This window comes from Terrapene carolina, unplaced genomic scaffold (genome assembly GCF_002925995.2).
Source record: "Terrapene carolina triunguis isolate 2854851 unplaced genomic scaffold, T_m_triunguis-2.0 Scaffold190, whole genome shotgun sequence".
Classification (NCBI taxonomy): domain Eukaryota; kingdom Metazoa; phylum Chordata; order Testudines; family Emydidae; genus Terrapene; species Terrapene triunguis.
This window is the reverse complement of record NW_020664541.1, coordinates 3,091,356-3,112,823: the sequence shown is the minus strand read 5'-3', so window position 1 is coordinate 3,112,823 and position 21,468 is coordinate 3,091,356. Positions and strand designations below refer to the sequence as shown.

The window sequence follows — 21,468 nt, the reverse complement described above, 5'->3', positions numbered from 1 at the left end:
ATCTGTTCTACTGAACTCTCCTCCCATACTTTCCTCTCGCCTCTTCTCCCTTGATGCTCTGTTGCAGAGAGCTGCTAACATCCAGAGGCTACCCATGTCCTGTGATGCTGGCAATGCGGCTAGCCAAGGTTCCACAGCAGGAGCAGGAGAGTGAGATGCACACCATCAGCTGCCACCTGGCCTCAGCTTGTCCTGTACATGGTAGTGGCTCGGATGCATACTCAGACAGCTGAAGTGCCGAGGGCTAGAAAGACTGTACAGAGTCTATTTGGCTGCCACCATGCCACAAGACTAACTGGCAGCGTGACATCTGTTCCGATTGGATGACAAACTTTATAAAAACAGAAGAGTAAATAGCATAATTTTCCCCACGAATCTCTGTTCTTCATTCACAATCAGATTTTCACCTTGCCCCAGACATTTGTGGGAACAAAAACCTGCTTGCCCCAGTGATTGTGCAGAGCAAAGGCCATTGGGATGGGCAGAGAGCACAGCCCGCAGGAACTGGAGCACCTGGCTGTGCACACTGCTTTGCAGCACGGCCTGGTGGATGGAAGTTGGGCCTGGATTCTATTCCTGACCACCACTGATTCAGTGAGAGACACTGAACAAGTCTCTTGGGTCCACATTTACAAGCAGGGCCTCTGATTTTTGGGACCTGTGTTTGAGACACCTAGAGCCTGATTTCCAGAGGTGCTGAGTTAATTAATATTTACACTGTTTATACTAAGCACAGCGCTCAAAGGCCCTACTCAGGCTCAGGGCCCCGTTGTGCTGCCAACTGTACAAACATAGGAAGACACGGCCCCTGCCCCAAAGAGTGTACAGCCTAAGGGCTACAGTGCACCTTTTGGGCACAGCCTTTAGCAAAGGGTGGTGTGTAATGCAACACCCAGGAGTAGAACTGAGGGGGAAATCACACAATTCCTCCCCTGCTGCCCTCTCACTCCAACGTGAGGGAGGAAGGCACAGAATAAGTTACTGCAGCTTCTCAAAGGGTCCTCCCCTTTACTTTTCCCATCATGCCTGCCCAGGTTAAGGGTATGTCTACACAGAAACTAGACACCCACAGCTGGCCCATGCCTGCTTACTTGGGCTCACGGGGCTCAGGCTGTGGGGCTGTTTCACTTCCGTGTAAACATACCCTTAACCTGGTCTGGAACCCGGGGTCTAGGACCCTGTGAGATGGGAGGGTACCAGAGCCAGGGCTGGCCTTACCATGAGGCGAACTGAGGCGGCCATCTCAGGTGCCAAATTGGGGGGTGGGGGGCGCGCCATTAGGACCCAGAGTGTAGAAAATTGTGTCTGCTGCTGGAGCATGTGTATTCTCTCTGCTTTAGAGGCACAGAGATGGTGGAGTGCTGTGCTGGAGGAAGGAGGGCACAAGAGACATAACAGGCAGGCAGGAGAAAAGGTGAGAGGGAATAACAGAAAGCAGCAGGAGCTGCAGGGAGAGAGGAGGAGGAGGAGGAGGAGCCTCTTATGTACCTCTCTAGCACCCTCAGGAGCCTGGACTGATTAACACCAGCTTCTCAGGGAGCTTCCTGTTTCCTGCTGCTTCCCTGAACCCACTTGAGGAGAACAGGCAGTCAACTGAAGTAGTAGGAGCCAGCTAGGCCCTTAAGACGCAGATATCTTCCCTCACTCAGGCCCTGCTACCAGCCTGCTTATTTGTCCCCTTCAATTGAGTGTTGAGAGCCACTATAGCTGGCACAGAACAGCAGTCAAGAGTGAAAGAAGAAAATGCCCCTCTGGGGCAGCATTCAGAAAAAGAAAGAAAGCAAAGGAAGCTTTTCTATCTAAGCAGGAAGGAGCTCTCCTGAGATACATAGACACAAATGTTCACGGTAAGGATGTGAGTGGTAAGGAGATGCTTGATCTTCCAGTTAGTCAGAGTGCAGGTGACTCCATCTGAAATGGATGTAACCATACACATTCCTGAAGAAAAGTATAGATCTGAGAAGAGTGTGGTGGAGGTGCAAGAAACAGCTGCTGCTGAGTTTAGTTCCTTAAGTCTAGATGATCCAGGACTGTGGACCAACTTGAGCAGTAGCCTGAGGGACTTCCTTGTACTACATGGGCCACAGCAAGTGAAAAATGTCATGTTCCCCAAAGACAATGAAAATAGAAGTTTCCATCCAACACATTACTGGCATGAAATCCCCAATGGTGACAAAGTGGAGAGGCCATGGCTTATGTATTCAAAAACCCAGAATGCTGCATACTGTTTTTGTTGCAAACTCTTCCAGTCTAATGTTCCAGCCACATTGGGTTCTACAGGAACAAAAGACTGGAAAAATCTGGCTAGAAATCTGGCATGCCATGAGAAGGCAGCAAATCACCAGAGAGCATTCCATAGGTTGAAAGAGCTTGAGATGAGACTAAGGTTAAAGGCCACCATAGATGATCAGCATCAAGAGAAGATTGCATCAGAGTCTCTTTACTGGCAAAATGTTCTGAAAAGGCTCATTGCCATTGTGAGAATGCTTGCTACCCAAAACCTAGCACTGTGTGGCACTTCAGATCAGCTGTAACCGCCAAATAATGGAAACTGCCTTAAAATTGTTGAGCTGATGGCTGAGTTTGATGCTGTACTCCAGGAGCATCTAAGAAGAGTCACCACCCAAGAAATGTACACACACCACTACCTTAGAAAAACAATTCAAAATGAGATCATACAGCCACTGGCAACAAAAGTCAAACAGAAGATTGTGGTAGATCTGAAGTCAGCAAGATATTACTCTGTTATTCTGAACTGCACACCTGCCATCAGCCATATGGAACAAATTACTTTAAAGGTGCATTTTGTAACAAAACAACAACAACAACAACAACAACAGAACCTAGTGAAAATGTCCCTGCAATGGTGACTGTCAAAGAGCATTTTCTAGAATTTATTGACATTGATGATACTACAGGAGCTGGTATGACAAATGTGCTTCTTAAAAAGCTGGAAGATACGGGAATTGCGATAGCTGACATGAGAGGTCAGGGCTACAGTAATGGTGCCAACATGAGAGGAAAGAACAGAGGAGTGCAGACATGGATCCGAGAATTAAACCCTTGAGCTTTTTTTGTCCCATGCAGTTCTCATTCATTGAACTTGGTGGTCAGTGATGCAGCATCAGCTTCTAGTGAGGCTGCTGAATTTTTTAATGTAATTCAAAGCATCTATGTATTTTTCTCTGCATCAACTCATCGATGGCAAATTTTGAAGCAACATCTGGGAACATCCTCTCTGACACTGAAACCACTGAGTGCCACACGATGGGAAAGTCGAGTGGAGGCGATAAAGCCTATCAAACACCAAATTGGGAAGACAGATGATGCCATAGTTGCCATTATGGAGGATAATGCTATGACAGGAATTGTTCGTGGGAGAACAGTGGCAGAGGGAAATGGAATCACCAGAAACATACATAACTTCAAATTTCTGTGTGGCTTAGTGTTGTGGCATGACATACTGTTTGAAATAAATGTTGTAAGCAAGAGACTCCAACGTGTTGACCTTGATATATCTGGAGCAATGGAACAACTGGGCAAAGCAAAGTCATGCCTACAGTCTTACCCGTCAGATGAGGGATTTCAAAACGTTCTGAAGAGTGCACAGAAGTTGGCAGAGGAACTTCACACTGAAGCTATTTTCCCACCCATTCAAGAATACACGAGTCACCAAAGAAGACGACATTTTGATTATGAGGCACGGGATAATCCCATAAGAGACCCCAAACAACAATTCAAAGTTGAATTCTTTAACCAGATGCTAGATTGTGCAATACAGTCAGTTGAAGAACATTTCATGGAGCTCAAGTAACACAGCAGTATATTTGGGATGTTGTATAATATTCTAAAACTCCTCACTATACCTGAAGAAGACCTACGCCAGCAATGCAGGGCACTAGAGACAGTGTTGACACATGATGACATGAGCAATATTAATGCGAGTGATTTAGGTGATGAACTGAAAGCCCTTTCAAGAAACATTTCAGCAGGATCAACTCCAAAGGCTGTTCTGGAATATATGTGCACAAATAAGATGACCACCCTCTTTCCAAATGCTTTTGTTGCTCTGCACATACTTCTAACACTTCCTAAATGGAGATATCCCATCTCCTAGAACTGAAAGGGACCTTGAAAGGTCATCAAGTCCAGCCCCCTGCCTTCACTAGCAGGACCAAGTACTGATTTTGCCCCAGATCCCTAAGTGGATCCCTGTAACAGTTGCCAGTGGAGAACGCAGCTTCTCCAAGCTGAAGTTAATAAAAATGCATCTACACTCCACAATGACACAGGAGAGGCTGGTTGGCCTTGGAACCATCTCAATAGAGCATGAACTGGCCCAGACTGTGGACCTTCAGCAGGAAGCAGTTCCAATCTTTGCAACCAAGAAAGCAGGGAAAGCACCACTTTGATTATTCAAACGGATAAAAATGCCAGTGTTTACTATGCAGACAAGAAAAGTTACATTTGCTGTACAGGCATTTGAAAGTTAAGTGTTACTTAAAATTTTTGAACAAGGCATTTTAAGTTGTTAGTTCTCCTTTATTGGGGTAGGTAGCAGAGCAGTACCATGAGAGGAGTAGAACAGGAAGAAGGCAGAATTGAGACCTTTCAAAGTTTTGGCCCAAGCGAGGGGGCATGGGGGCATCATTTGAGCTCCCCGCCTCAGGTGCCAAAATGTTGTGGGCCGGCCCTGCCCAGAGCTGGCATGGGCCAGTTGAGGGTTTTCCTTTGCCGCGCAGACATACCCTTAACCTGGCCAGACAGTGGCAGAGGGCATAGCCAGAGCACCATACTCCCTGCCCCTCCTTCTCTGAAAACCAGGTCGTAGGTGTCTTAAATTATACCCCAAAACCTAAGGCAAATCAAAGATGGGACCAGAGCTTGGAAGCGCCTGCCTCCCAGTCCCATGCTCCATCCTCCGCTCTAGCCTGTACTGCCTCTCAGAAAGGCCTAACACAGTCACTCACCTTCTGTACGATACTGGACCAAGAAGTCAGTCCAATAATAGATATTACCTCACCCACCTTGTCTCTCTAATATCGTGGGACCAACACAGCTATAAAAGCACTGCATTCTATAAGATACACATTTCACAGTGTATGCAGAGCAATAAGGGCTCTTTGCCTCTGTGAACTTTCCAACCACTGGGCTGAGCAAAAAAGAGGGGCCATTTTCCTTTACCTACCCTTTAAACCCCACAAGAAAGCAAATATGTTTTTGTTTGAAACTGCAAAGCACAGCTGCTTGTAGACAGGAGGTGGGAATCCACTCCCTGCCCCTTGTTTACACAGCCCAAGAGGCAGAGTTCTAGAGCCTGTTTTTGCTCAGCCCCCTCCCGCTGTTTGATGAATTAAAAATGACTAATTGTTCCTTGGATGTCAGCACTGTGGACAAACTCAGCATGGGGGTGCAGCCACAGGCTGCGTGATCTGGCCAGCAGAACTAATTCCCAGTTCCACAAACTGGAGGGGTTCAAGAGAGACGGTGGGGAGGGGGCAGCAAGATAAACACAGCTGTACATCATTCCACTAGGACAGCGCACGGAGGTCCAAAAACAAGAAGAGATGGGGAGCTGCGGAACTGGCCCTTGGAAGGGGAAACCCAGCCCAGAGCCATCTAGACTGCAGGGCGCAAAAGCCAGGGAAGAGGAGCAAGTAGCATCGCTTTGCAACGTTCCCCTACCGGCACACACCTGTCAGGTGACAGGGAAGAACCTGGGGATGCAAAGCAAGAGAGCAAGCAGAGGCTCAGTGCAATCAGGTAGCAATGCGCATACCGCTCCAGTGCAGCCACAAGCCAGGCTCATTTCACTGGATACAGATAGATATATGCCGTCCCGCATGCCCCTACCAATGCGCATGGGAGCAGAGATCAGGAGGCCACGCAGACACATGCCTGGAGATACTATTAGACATAGGCATCCACAGAAGAGAGCAGAACATCATGTAAACAAACATCATCTATACACACACACACACACACACACACCAGCACTCTGCCCTCCATGGGTGAGGCAGGAGGCAAAAAACAAACACACCCGCCAATATTCTCTCTCTTTCTCAGAAATGGAAAGGGGGCAGGAGAGGCGACAACCAAACAAGAATGTACAGAGTCAGTTAAAGGCTTGCCGGGAAAAATAAATAAGGGGAACAAATAATATTTAGCTGGATCCAACCACGCTCCCCCCTGGCTGTGAAGCATTGAGGCTCCCCAAGCAGTGACAGCAGCAGCAGAGTGGTGGTGAGGGGCCCAGCTGGGGCTTCTCCTAAATCCAGATTGAAGCAAGGGGATTCAAATCCCTCCCTCACCATGGGTACAAAGCCCCATGCTTCCCTCCTCCCTCAGCCATGTAGGTCAGACAGCAAATTCCTTCACAGCCCTTTGTCCCTAGCAGTGATGTCAGAACAAGGCATGTTCTGAAACAAACCGTGCAGATTCCCACTCCCTCCTGATTGGCCACCCTCTCTGACCTCCCTCCATCCACCAGATGATGCTTCCCCAGGGCACCCTAATCCCTCTCCCCCAGGCCACCTTTGCCGTATCCTCCTCTGGAATCTCTCCCCTGATCTGTGCACTGCAGCTGGCAGAGAGGGGTGTGGGCAGGCTGCAAGGAAAGAGGCCGACCTCACTGTTTGGAGAGAGGATGGTGCATCATGGGGCCTAGGGTAAGAGAGCAGCTTAAGCTAAGATTTTTGTACTATAGATCAATGCTATTTCTAACAACCCAGAAACAGGCAAAAAAGTTAACAGAAGGAAACCGAAACAGGCAGCGTTATTAAATAATATAAACGAGAGAGGGGGAAAACACGCATAGACAAGTTCTTTTAAAAAAAAAAGGAGAGAAACAGGCAGCTGTCTGACAAAATAAAATCGACTAGGCAGAGGTTATTAAAAAAGAATTGAAATAGACAGGGGGTTAAAAAAGACAAATGCTTCAGAGCCAGCAAGTTGGGCATATAGGGCCCAAACCTGCCAGGGGTGGAGCTCTCTGGATCAGGGAAAGCACTGACACATATTTAACCTGATGCCCAAGCAGTCACTCTGAAGTCAGTGGAACGCCTCATGGAGCTAAGAGCTTCCTGGGTCAGGGCCGGAGTGCTCAGCCCCTTCTGGGCTTGAGCTCATTGTTAGCCTCTATAACCATGGGAGCTTATTACTGTTACGTTCACCCGCCTTCCTGTTTCTCACACTTTCTTGTTGCGTCTTGTCTCAAATTAAGCCCCTGTCCTGCTTGGATCCTTGGGGGCAGACATTTTAACCGTGTCATATCTCATCAACTTCATTGGGACTCTGGGCAGCTGTAAGTGTTCCCCCATGTGGGTCTCACTGCAGAATCGGGGGCACAGACTGTAAGCTCTTCCTACACAATGTCCTCCTACGTGTCTGTACAATGCCTAGCAGAGAGGGGCCCCAACCACCAACGGAGGCTTTTCAGCACTACTGAACATAATTAATTAGTTCTTATATAAGCAGAATGAGTTCCTGCTAGCCAGAGGGACAGAGAGAATAGGGAGGGCTTTTGGAAAGGTCAGTAGGAAACCAACACTAGACCACAGGTTCTCAAACTGCAGTCTCTGGAACCCTTGCTGTTGGTCCAGAGAGCTAACTACTCCTCCTTCCTATTTTCACCTGCTAAATCATTTACAGGTGGAGAATAGATTCATGGGCATTTAGGCTAGAAGGGTCAACTATCATAATCTAGACCGGGGGTTCTCAACCTTTTTCTTTGAGGCCCCCCCAACATGCTACAAAAACTCCACGGTCCACCTGTGCCACAACAACTGATTTTCTGCATATAAAAGCCAGGACCAGCATTAGGGGGTAGCAATCAGGGCAATTTCCCATGGTCCCCCACCATAGGGGGCCCCACAAAGCTTAGTTGCTCAGGCTTTGGCGTCAGCCCCGGGTGGTGGGGCTTGGACCCCCGGCTTCAGCCCCATACAGTGGGGCTTCGTCTTTCTGCCCAGGGTCCCAGCAAGTCTAATGCTGCCCCTGCTTGGTGGACCCCCTGAAACCAGCTCGCAGCCCTCCAGTGGGCCCATGGCCCCTGGTTGAGAACCACTGATCTAGATTGTACTCCTGCTTAACATAGTCTGAATTTTCTAGTTTCAGCTCAAAGCACTGGATTTTGTTATGCCTTTGGCTAATAGATTACATCAGGAATTTCCCAGTATTAATTTCCCACGCAGTTACGTGGGAAATTATGTGATCAGTATGTGTCCTTGAGGCACTCTTTCTATTGAAATGGGCCACCTGCTGTGAAAGAATGAGACCTTCTGGGTTAGAGAGAACATAGGATCAGTAATAAATGAGGAGGGGGGTTAGATTAATACTGCCCCCAAAATGGCTGGGATACTCAACTCCTTTTTTTAAAAAGAAAATTGTCATTAGAGCTAGTCAAATCATTCCAAATGAATTGTTTGTTTGCTGAATTTTACCTCGTCCTGTTTGCATATTGTCCAGGGGCAGATCAAGATTTTCTCAGAATTCTTTATTACTCAAAATTCTTTGTGGAATTATTTCAGTGACTAGTTCTTGGTCGCTGGCTTGCCCACAAGGAGTCCGTTATATTTGGTGTTTTAAATGTAAGCATTTTACAGAGGGAGAACTGAGGTACAGAAAGGTTTCAGGGACTTTCATAGATCCCTAACATGTAAGACCAGGAGGACCATCAGATCATTTAGTCTGGCCTCCTGTATAATACAGGCTGGAGAATTTCAAAACCTTGCCCAAGATTACCCAGTAGAGTCAGTCACAGACCCAAGGTCTTCTAAATATCAATCTGATGCCCTGGCCACTGTACCATGCCTCAACTGTACATCCTCCTTGGGATCACCCAAAATAATTCCTCTTCCTCCTCGGCAATGACACCTTTCAAATATTTGTAAGTGGTTATCATCTCCCCCTCTTCTGATGTATCGTTTGCCCATCAGTGAGGCATCTGGTTGTGAGGATCAGATTGGAACGGATGTGTTTTATTTTCTATAATGATTTGCCACCAACAGACTGCAGGTCAAAAATAGTTAGCTTGCAGGAGTGCCCTCTAGAGCCAATTAGAGCCTGCTCGACCTGACTGGGCATCAGAATGGCTAGCAGGAGTCACACTGTCCTTGCAAAATGGAGGCTTTACTATGACACACAGCAGAGATTGGGGCGCTGACCATTCCTTATAGATTCATAGATTCTAGGACTGGAAGGGACCTCGAGAGATCATCGAGTCCAGTCCCCTGCCCTCATGGCAGGACCAAATACTGTCTAGACCATCCCTGATAGACATTTATCTAACCTACTCTTAAATATCTCCAGATGGAGATTCCACAACCTCCCTAGGCAGTTTATTCCAGTGTTTAACCACCCTGACAGTTAGGAACTTTTTCCTAATGTCCAACCTAAACCTCCCTTGCTGCAGTTTAAGCCCATTGCTTCTTGTTCTATCCTTAGAGGCTAAGGTGAACAAGTTTTCTCCCTCCTCCTTATGACACCCTTTTAGATACCTGAAAACTGCTATCATGTCCCCTCTCAGTCTCCTCTTTTCCAAACTAAACAAACCCAATTCTTTCAGCCTTCCTTCCTAGGTCATGTTCTCAAGACCTTTAATCATTCTTGTTGCTCTTCTCTGGACCCTCTCCAATTTCTCCACATCTTTCTTGAATGCGGTGCCCAGAACTGGACACAATACTCCAGTTGAGGCCTAACCAGCGCAGAGTAGAGCGCTCATGTGAAAGTCTTATAGAAGTTAATTGAAACTTACAGCCTTGCTGTTAAATCCTACAGGGTGATTAAAACCACTATAGAAAGGTGATCATTTTCTGTTGAATTCTATAGGACATTTTTCATATAGGAGAAGCATCAGGCATGAAATGAGGAGCTTCCCAAATCCGACATATGGATGGAAACAACCTCTCCACCTGCTGAATTTCATCCCTAGTAAGTTCTACGGGACTTTCCCATACATGGGTTTCCATAGTACTTTCCATCAGGGAACATCAAAGTGCTTTATTAATATTAATAGTGCAATTAATAAATGTATGTAAATGAGTTGGGAGTCACTGACTTTCACTGGCTGTTGTGCTTCTAGTACACACCAGAAAGGGTTGGCCAGTATAGCTATAGTGTAGATGCAGCTTATTCCAGCCAAAAAAACAGCATTTCCTGGTATAGGTTATACCAGTTCCCTAAGCAAAAGAACTTTTCTGCCAGGGTAACTGGGCCTACACTCTGGCTTTTGCCAGGGTAAAAGTGTCAAAAAAGTCACCCCCTAGCTTACATTACTATGCTGGCACAAGTTTCTAGTGTGGACCTGGCCTAAGTCACTTGGGGGAGGGAGTTCAAAAGAGCCTAAGTCTTGTAACATCCTTACCACAAGGGAGGTCACTGTCACCTCCATTTAACTGATGCATAAACAGAGAGCGAAAGGCCTCCATTTTCACACATGGGTGCCTGACATTTAGGCTTCTAAATCATTGTTTAGGCCCATAGTTAAAAGTGGCCTGATGTTCAGAGGTGCAGAGCTCTGGCTGTCACTGATTTGCGCAGGATTTGAGTGTGTCCGCTGACTCAGAAAATCAGGCCAGCTTTTACTTAACTTCGTGATTCCACATTTATGCACCCAGATTTGAAAATGTTGGCCTAAATGACCTGCTCAAGGTCATAGAGAATCAATGGCAGAACCAAGCACAGAACCCAGGAGGTCCTGACTCTGACTCCCCAACTGGAAGCACTAGAGAATGCCGCCTCACATCCAAAGAAATCCATTCTCCATGCACAGAGCGGTGCATCAGGGGCTTTCTACAGCATGGCCTCCCTCAGTCATCCCCCTCCCCGCATACTGTGCATTCACGCATCTGTACTCAAAATAAAAAATGCTTGGCCTGGAGTGGAAAGAGTTAAAGGGGTTACGAAGGGTTTCGCTGACCTATTTTCCAGGCAGGCACCCTTTAATCTCCTTTGGAGACACCTTCGCACAAAGGCTGGTACAGCAGCTCAGCTGGAGCCAGGATTTAACGTGGAAGAACTTGTCCTGAAGAGATTAAAAACGGCAGTCGGGCACTGAACCTTCAGTCAAACTGGCAGGAATTTCTAATCAAGGGAAAGGGGAGAGAGGAAAACAAGGGAGATGGGGAGCAAGGTGTTTAGTGGATTGACACTACAGCAGCATTCAGAAGTACCTTCCTCCCATACTCTAGGATGGGGTAGGAAGGGCTGATGGCCTCCGCTTTGCCTCCAATGATATTAAATATCACAGTATTCCATCAAAAAATAAAGGTTCCTAAATCTTTGTGGCTCTGGGGCCTCCATTCCCCCTCGATCTGGCTCAGGAGAGAAGAGGAGTTTTACAATGAGTGTCTCCAGAAGAGAGTTGATTGACTGGTGTCACCAAGCAGCTAAGAAGTTTAGTGGCCCCATCAGTAGTGTCTGAAGCCTACATCATTTACCAATAGCATCAGCCGAGAAACATCATGGAGAGAAAGGGCTTTGGGATTTTAGGAACTCTGCTGGTGAAAACTGAACAGTGAAGCTAGCTTAGTTGGGGGACCCTGATGGTGTCAGCTGAATGCTTGTGAATGTCAACGTGCATTACGTTCAGAGGGGGGAAAAGGAGATGGAGACAGAAGAAGAGTGAATGAAAAGGAAAAGGCAAAGAGTAAGAGATGGAGTGGGGAGAGAGAAGGAGAAAGAGCAGGGGGGAAATTAAAAGGGGGAATGGGGGCAAAGAAGGGAATTGGATGGAAGAGAAAGAGAGAGAATTACAAACACATGCACACACCCAAGCAGAGCTCAGCCAATCAGTCCTCCTTCCATCTTACCTGAGGGTCCATGAGACGAGTAAGGTCTGGGTAAAGGTAGAACAGGACGCCCTGCATCGCCCCCGGCAGAAAGATTCCCCTGATCAGCAGAACTACCAGCATGAGGTACGGGAACGTGGCAGTGAAATACACCACCTGGCAGGAGAACATAACAGAGCAAATGTGAGAGGGCAGCCTGGGGAAATGGCCAGAAACCTAGGACACCAATGAAATCTTGCCACAAAGGGAGCAAGTGCAGTGCAAGAGCAAGTTAGAAAGGCCAGGATGAGACAGGATCAGCAAGATGGGGGCAGGGAAGAGGCAGGATTACTATGTTTCAGGTAGTCTTTAAAGCAGAGTAGAAAGCAATTCACTTTTACTGAGTGGTTAGAAAAGTCACAATGTGGCCATTATATCTACAACTAGATAATCCCTCTTTAGTCTTGGCCCGGGGGGGGGGGGAAATCGATCCAAGTTACGCAACTTCAGCTACGTGAATAATGTAGCTGAAGCTGACGTACTTAGATCGACTTACCGTGGTGCCTTCACCACGGTGAGTTGACTGCTGCCGCCCCCCCGTCGACTCTGTCTGTGCCTCTCGCAGCGCTGGAGTACAGATGTCAACAGGAGAGGGCTCGGGGGTCGATTTATCGCGTCTAGACTAGATGCGATAAATCAATCCCCACTGGATGGATCGCTGCCCGCCGATCCGCTGGGTAGTGTAGACATACCCTTGGTAGTGATCTATGCACCAGGCTTGGTCTTAGCTGGCGTAAGTCAGGGTAGCTACAGGATGAACTCAATGTAGTTCCATCGATCTACACCAGCTAAGAATCTGGGCCCTTATTTCCATCTGCTCATTCTGACAGGAAAGCGAAGGAAGGAGTCATACCAAGCAAGTCTCTTGGTATGGAGTAGGCCAGGAGAGCATAATCTAAAACTAACAAGATGGATGCAAATAGCAGCTTGTCCTGGTACATCTCCCTTCATAGAATCATAGACTATCAGGGTTGGAAGGGACCTCAGGAGGTCATCTAGTCCAACCCCCTGCTCAAAGCAGGACCAATCCTCAGACAGATTTTTACCCCAGTTCCCTAAATGGCCCCCTCAAGGATTGAACTCACAACCCTGGGTTTAGCAGGCCAATGCTCAAACCACTGAGCTATCCCTCCCCCCATGATGAGACAGTCCTTGGGATATCATCAAGGAATCGTCAGTAGTAATAAGAATTAGTCTTATTGTTTGAGGTGAATGTAACCTAGCAGCAAATAGCCATTTCAACTCTTTATTGAAGTAATACAGACATGCACTGGGTGCCTGGGTGTTGTAAGACAGAAGCCCATTTAAACTGTGATGTCACATCAAAAACCTTGCGAGTCTAAACTTTCCCCCAGCTCTGCCGGTCAGACAGACCTGGTAACAAATGGGTTCGTAGGTAGGGGCACTTGTGCCATTCCAGAGGGTGCTATTGTTCCTGCCACTACTTACAGCAGTTCACAAGTTGTGATTACAGGTGGAGAAACAGTATGTGGAAATGACGGGTGTGTCTATATCAGTTTCTGGACTGCTGAGTTCCATACTGATGTTAGAGCCAGGATACAGTCAGCAAGTTCAGAGAATGTGATGTTTTTCTGGTGTCTGAAGCAAACAATGGTTGTCTTAACATTCACATGCATTCAGGGTGTGAACCTGATACGGTTTTTCAATATTTGCCAGTTTCAGAGCAAGGGGTTTCCAGTGGCCACCATCCTGTCTCCCTTGTACTGCAGCATCAGCATTGAGCACTGGTACTAGCAGCTGGCACTTGGCTGAGACTCACTGCTTCATGTTTCAGCTGTTCCTACATAAAGAGCAATGCTGAACACAGACATCCCATCAACATCAGGACCGAGTGACTTAGAGCTGTTGCAAGGAGTGTTCTAATACTCAGGTAGTCCAAAATAGGGGTCTTTATGCATCATGTGTTCTACTACTTAGCCTACTTGCCTTATGAATAAGATGGACTTAGATATGTTTGAAAGCCCTTACTTTGGCAAAGTAGTTGCATTCCTTTGAGGAATACTGAAGTCCAATGTCCGTGCTAATCCTTTCTGGGATTCTATGTCTTGCAAATATAACTTGGGTTATTGTGGTACTTTGGGGATTGTTCAAACTAATTGCTATAGTAAACCACAACAATGACATACTGTAGTCTTCATTGTTCAACATAAACAAATCAGTGCCCATTGGTTGACATGGTTTTGTTGGCATTTCATGCAGAATCACTGATGCGCTTGCATTTACTATATACTTTTTAAGGCATATCAGACATCTTAAGACAAGATGGTTAACACGTACTAGGCCAAAAGAATACATCAAAGTCTCTGTTTGGATTTTTCCATGGCCATGTGCCTAGTGAGGTTTATCTCCGAATATTTAGTCTGAATGCAATAGGATAACTGTTTTTTCACCTTTAAAAGGTTATGCCACATGAGAGTGAAAGTTCATCTGTATGGTGCCTGTATTGCATGATGATGTGAAATCATTTTCTTTCTAATTTCTCCCCATCCATCCAATATTACTTGTTTCATTTGTTCATCCTTCCATTGGTTACCTCTAATCTTCACCTGTATGCTGGAAGATTCTATGCACCTGCATACTAACTCCAACATTTGTCTTGACCCAAGTACCAGTGACCCAAGTACTTGATCCAAGTACCAGGGGGGCGGGGGTGTATTTTCCTGGGGAATACACAATTTGGCTATTATCCCTCTGCAACTTAAGACCCTGTCTGTCACCTGGGTGGTAATGCGATGAGTGGTTTCTTCTGGACTGATCCAAGCAGATAGTGGTCAGATTCAACTGTAACATATGCTTATATATGCTGACAAAAGGGATTGTACTCAAATACAACTACATACATGCATGCATGTATATACATTTTCCCATTTGTGCATGCTGTTCTTCTGGTGGCATGAAGGACTTTGATATACAACATAGTTGCTAGCCTTCCTAGAGCAGTGCTGCACCAATTCCCTTCCTAGACCTGTCTGCTGATAGTTTTGTTATGATCGAAGTAGGAAACCCACTGCATCCATTTCTTTTATTAGGATCATCAATCATTGGTATTGCAGTGGTGCCTAGAGGCTCCCGTCAGGGACTGGGTCCCCATCATCCTAGGCATTCTACACACACATAATGAAGAGGATTCCCTGCCCCAAATAGCTCACAATAGAACTATGTTCTTTATATTCTGCCATATTTCTTATACAAGAATTGCCCCCTCTTCTGCAGGATTAGGTGGTAGTTCCATGTCCTCTACCACAGTGATGTTTGCTGGATCTGGATTCATTCTATCTGCCATAAAGCAATCTCCAACCCATCTTCTGCTGGAATGCAAATCATGCTTTTTCCTAGGTCAGGTGCGCATCTTTTTCTCGGTCACCTCCAGTGGTGCTGGAACTAGGGGTGCTGGGGCTGCTGCTGCACCCCCTGGCTTGAAGTAGTAATAACAACCCAAATACATGGTTTCTGTCATCAGCGCCTCACTATAAAAATTGTTCCAGCACCTTTGGTCAGCTCTGAAGTAGGGAAGGGGAGAAAGGTTTGATTGATGTCCTCCCTTTGAATAAGGAAATACTAGAATGTCATTGATGATGGCTACAACTCCAATGAATCCTTCACATATCTCATCAGCCTTGCACTGTATTTTATCTCTGGCTCAGATTGTGCCAAAAAGGTAGGTGAAGGAATCCACATCCACAAAATTTGTGGTCTTTTGGATTGACTGTTCAGGACGTTTACTTGACTGACACTCTGACCTTGCATCCAGGACACTGAGGAAGCTTAGAGGTAATGTCTTCAAATATTGGCAAAGGTTTTGCCACTCATTTAAGGTCTCAAGGATTGACGCAGGCTCCATATTTGCCTGTTGAGGGCTTCTGTACAATAGCTAGCAAGTAAGTCCAGTCTGCAGGTTGTCATTTTAATGATTATCCCTATATTTACTATGTGATCTACTACCTGATTCAGGTGATCAGAGTATGCAGGTCAGGTCTTTCCTGGCCCACAGATGAGTGGGGTGAGAATTGGGGTAAGATAAAAGGAAATGTTTGATGGTAATAGCCCATCTGCTTTGAAGCTTTCTATGGGAATATCAGGCTTTGCATTCCTATTTGGATCTAGAGATTGCACCAGTTTTATAAGTTCAAGATCCAAACATGATTCCAGGCCCATAAATTGGTGCTGCCCAAGTGCCCACAACAGATGATTCAAGCTTCATTGTGGTAGTTGTATATCTGCTTTGTAGCTTGCATGGGCTCTCTCTTTTAAGCTTTTCATTTGATGCTTGCGAGTGACTGCTGTGAAACTGGCAGTCTCAATTTGGAGAATGTTTTCTCCGGTTTAAGAATGTATCCAGCAATGTGAACATCTGGGTCTAATGAGGTATTACTCGATGCTTGGCTCAGGCACAATCTTTTTATTTCTTGAGCATTGTTAGCACTAACCATATCGCTAGAAACCTTGCTGGGATCAGAAACATTGTTCTGTCACACGCTGGTCAATAACATACATGGTCATGTTGAGTCAGAGCCACGTGCCTCTGCAAAGTGATTCCATCTGTGACAATCTTCTCCAGGAAAATGCCCGTACTCATGTGTCTTCCTGGATATCCATGCACAGTTTTCTGTGCCTTGGGATGCATGAGGTCACTCCTGCTGCTTTTAGTTGGGGGGGTGATTTCAGGTCACTCTTTGTCCCTTTCTTTTGGCAACAGGTAACTCCCCAATACTGGCAAAGCCTTTCCCCTCGGATAGGCTTGCATTCCAGCAGCCATTGTTTCATGCTGGGTTTCTGTACATTGATCACCCTAGCTGCATCTATGTCTGTTTCTTGGGAAAGCTGAGCTTCTTCATTGAGAAGTCTCTCTCTGACCATGGGGTCTGTGCCAAAGAAATTACTCTCACCATTCTTTTTTGTTAAGATCCTTTGGTGTTTTTGCATGGAATATGTATCTAGCATCAACTGGGTTTGCTTTTTGCATAGCATATGCTTTGTAAATTAGTTTGCAGTGCCTTACCATCATGCCTGCTGGGAGTCATGTGTTATAGACGCCTCTGCCTTCTTTCACCAGGCCACAGCAGTAACTGCCTTTTTCTTCTTCATATTTTGCTCCATAGGAACCAGAGAGGATCGTCTTCACAAGGTGATTTCCCTTACTCCACCCCTCCTACTCCTACAAATTCTTAAGAGGTTTGCCAGCTTCTGAGGCCATAGTGAACTCAGGAAAGCCACTGACATCCATGCTATCGCTCATGGCAAGTGGATTCGGTCAGCTCTACCACCACGTCATGGTTCTGTTTTGTTTAAAGTGCATGAAGAGGACACCGTTTGTTATTAAAACCTTTTTATGTCCCTCTGCGCTTGCTGACTCCAAGCAGAAAGCCAACTGGGAATGGTTCAAGAGGGGGAGCAGAAACTAACTAATGATCTTACAGAACATGCTACTGTCATTTGCATTAACAAAGATCAAGGAAGCAGGGATGGGATGGAGTCAGGCCAGAGTTACACAGCTCTGTTCCAGAAGAGAATGAGTACGAGAGAATGCAGGCAACCAAGGAAGTACAGCTAAGGTGAGCAGGACGATTAACCAAGACACCTTTATTGTCACGGGGGGAAAGGGGTGCATGCAGGAGAGTATTGGTCTTGTCACCAAGAGAGAGGGAGGGCTTGGTAGCTGAGCAGATTAGGTCGGGGTGCTTATCATGGAGCAGAGGAGTTATTCTCTCTTTCCCTGTTAATTCCAGTCTCCCTCCATCCACTGCCCATTATTGCATTTATTAGAATTTGCACTTCTACTGTGCCTTTTATTTGAAGATAAGTCACTTTACAAACATGAGTGAATTAAGCCCCATCTCCTGTCAGGTAGGCAACATCTCCTTGCAACACCTGCCTCCTCCCTCTCCCTCCCCACCCCCGACCTTTGTTAAAGGACCCTGGGGTATGGCTGCCTCTTTGCTGGGCCCTGGTCATGCTAGTTCATCTGCCTGTCCACTTCCCAAACCAGTTATTTGCAGGCACTGCAGACCAGGGCACTCCACGCTTCAAAGCACTGAGATACAACACTCAGGTTCATAGAGTCCAAGGCCAGAAGGGACCACTGTGATCAACTAGTCTGACCTCACGTATAACACTGGCCATAGAACTGCCCCAAAATAATTCCTAGAGCAGATCTTTTACAAAAACATCCAGCCTTGATTTTAAAATTATCGGTGATAGAGACTCCATCACGACCCTTGGTAAATTGTTCCAATGACGGATTACCCTCATTATTAAATATTGACCCCTTAATTCCAGTCTGAATTTAGTCTAGTTTCAGCTTCCAACCATTACATCATATTATGCCCTTCTCTGCTAAACTGTGGGGCCCATTATCAAATTTCTGTTCCCCAGATATGTACGTATCTAGATAGACTAATCAAGATAACCCTTAACCTTCTCTTTGTTAAGCTAAATAGACTGAGTTCTTTGAGTCTATCGCTATAAGGCATGTTTTCTAATCCTCTAATTAGTCTTGTGGCTCTTCTCTGTATCCTCTCCAATTTATTAACATCTTTATTGAATTGTGGACACCAGAGCTGGATACAGTATTACAACAATGGCCGCACCAGTGCCAAATACAGAGGTAAAATAACCTTTCTGCCCCTACTCATGATTCCCGTTATACATCCAAGGATCGCATTAGCCCTTTTGGCCACAGCATTGCACTGGTAGCTCACGCTCAGCTGATTATCCACCACAACTACAAAATCTTTTTCAGAGTCTCTGCTTCCCAGGATAGAGTTCCCAGCCTGGAAATACAGCCTACAGTCCATGTTCCATTGTATACATTTAAATTTAGACACATTAAATCGCATTGTTTGCTTGTGCCTAGTTTACCAAGCAATCCAGATGATTCTGTATCCATGACCTGTCCTCTTCATTTACCATGCTCCCAATTTGTGTCTCATCTGTAAACTTCATCAGTCGTGATTTTATGTTTTTTTCCAGTTCATTGATATATACATTAAATAACAGAGGGCTCAGAACTGACTCCTGCAGGACACCACTAGAAACACACCCACTCAACGATGATTTCCCATTTACAATTACATTTTGAGACTCATCAGCTAGCCAGCTTTTAATCCATTGAATTTGTGCCATGTTAATTTTATATAAACAAGATGGGTGAGGTAATATCTTTTATTGAACCAACCTCTGTTGTTGAGCGAGACAAGCTTTAGAGCCAGACCGAGCAAGGAGGAGAAGAAAAAGAAGAAGAAGAACTCTGTATGGCTTGAAAATTTGTTTCTCTCACTAACAGAAGTTGGTCCAATAAAAGATACTACCTCATTCACCTTGTCTCTCTAATATCCTGGACTGACACAGCTACAACTACATTGCATGTTAATTTTATATCGTTCTAGGTTTTTTGTAATCAAAATGTCATGCAAAAAGTCAAACACCTTGGACATTCTTGGATGTCTCAGATTGGCAAATAACTCACAAATAATTCAGTCAGGACGTGGGTGAGCAATCAGGAATGGAAAGGAGTAAGCTGGGGCTGGTTTACCCCAGGAGTAAATTCACTGGCAACCCCCCAGTTCTATAACTTGTGCTAGGATACAGTTCTCTTTGGGGCCAAGGGCAGGAGATGGAAAATTCCTTTGGTCCTGAGGCAGAGGGGGCCCTTTGGTCCTTCAGGGTTTCCTTAGCTATCACCTGAAAGATTTGGAGGCTACTCTGAACCCCAGCTGCCAGCTGGAGAAGGAATGTTCTCCCTAATCTTTCTGTATAAGTGGGGGATGGGTGGCTGGCACATCACACACGCCCCCAAATAAAAAAGATCCTTTAAGGACGTGGGAGAATCACCAGCCCATGCCAGGTAGCCTCTCCTGAAGACCCCAATGGAGGGAAGGTGGCAGCTCCTTGAGGACCTGGCCTGAAGGAGTGGGAACGTGGGAGGAGAGCACTGGGCCTCCCCTGCAGACATTTATGATAAGAATGGGTCCCAGTGTTTTCTGGAGTGATGAGGTAGCTGGGGGTGGTAAAGGGAGTCCTCTTTGGGGGAGGGGTCCAAAGACAAGTGTTCTTCTTGGAGGTTCAAATTCATAGAAACCCATCTGCTCCCATCCCCTGCAGATTCCAGTTCACAAACCCCTTTGGGAGCTGAACCCTGCTGGGCTTGCCCAGCGCTAGAGGGAGTTGCCAGTTCTCATTGGGTCTGGGAGAGCTGGGTTTCAGCTCAGGAGCTGCAGCACCTTGGACTGCAATAAAGGCGGAGGCCAGACCTGAACAGGCACTCACCTTGCCTGTGGATTTGACTCCTTTCCAGATGCAGAAGTAGCAGATGACCCAGGCGAGCAGGAGGCAAAGAGCCAGCTCCCAGCGCAGGCTCCCCAAGTGCTGTATGCCAGCGGAAATCTTCAACACTCTCCTCCTGGGAAGGCAAACAGACTTTGAGTCTTGCTAAGTTCAGCCGTTAGATCCTCAATGACCAGCCAGCCCTCAAGGGCCCCTGGTGATGCCTTGCAGTTTAGGGAGATCAAGCCCTAACCCTGAACTGTGCACCTCAGGAAAGCGCAAAGGACATTCCTCAACTGTTTCCCTCTCAGAAATGAAAGGCCCAGTGGGCAGGGTCCCAGCCTAGAGGGCAGGAGACCTGGGCTCCATTCCCAGCTCTGTCACTGACCTGCTTGGGCAGGACACTTCACCTCCATTCCCTCTCCCTCCCTTTGTCTTGTCTATTTAGATTGCAGGGTCTTTGGGTCAGGAAATCTCTTACTACATGAATGTACAGCACCTAACACAACATGGCCTCTGATCACAGCTGCTGCATACTGCATTACAAATAATAAGATTTCCCTACCCCTCGGAAGTGCTTTAAACCAGCTGGTGTTCTGACATAGATCACAAGGAATCCTACATGAGGACCACCCTCAGCTAATTCCTTCCAACTCCGTTAGGTAGGATGACAAAGGATTGGGATCACACAGTATAAAGATATTCCCCTTTAGGAGCCAAAACTGCAAGGCAGCATGTGCCATGCCCAGGACTGTAGAAGACCACGTGACAAAGCAAGAGAATAATGGAGATCACTGAGGACGCTAACTACATAGCAGCTTCCCACGCTGCAGCTTCTGCAACTCTTTCCCAGCTGTGCTGCCCCAGCTGCTGGAGAATGGAAGTTGCTGGCCTCTCCCACAACGTCGTCTGCACACCCAGAGATCAGAAGACAAACTCCTCATCTGTTCTGCAGTCCCAGCCCGCAAAGGTTGGGCCAAGTAACACCCTAGAGCATCAGCAATTAGAGGCAGGTGATGCACATGTGCCCTCTCCTGCTGCATCATCCAAAAACTAAAAGATGCACCTCCTGGAATGCCAACAATCCAAGATGGGTGATGCACTTGCACCCTTTCCTGCTGCACAGCCCCATCAGCCAGGGACCAAGAAAATGCCTGCTCTCCCCATCAACAGTCCCGCCCAAAGGCAGGATCTCACAGAGCCCAAGGGAAATCCCCCTTCGCTTTCTGGCATTTCCCCATCTCACTTATTTTCCTAGTGCCAGCTAAATGGAGGCCTCCTGCGTGCATGCAGCAGTGAACGGCACAAGGGCATACAGCATGAAAGGACCCTGGCAGGGTACAAGAGCGTAATGGTA

General features: G+C 46.5%; 1 protein-coding gene across 2 annotated transcripts in view; it reads right to left on the bottom strand.

The window, feature by feature from the left end:
* SLC6A13 (solute carrier family 6 member 13) overlaps positions 1-21,468 on the bottom strand; it is a 58,437-nt gene that overhangs the window by 17,764 nt on the left and 19,205 nt on the right. For both annotated transcript variants that reach the window (XM_029912114.1, XM_024224496.1), the window contains exons 6-7: positions 20,115-20,247; positions 11,811-11,945 (exon numbers count right to left, since the gene is read on the bottom strand). In XM_029912114.1, the coding sequence (XP_029767974.1) occupies positions 11,811-11,945; positions 20,115-20,247 (268 nt within the window). The remainder of the gene's footprint in view (positions 1-11,810; positions 11,946-20,114; positions 20,248-21,468) is intronic.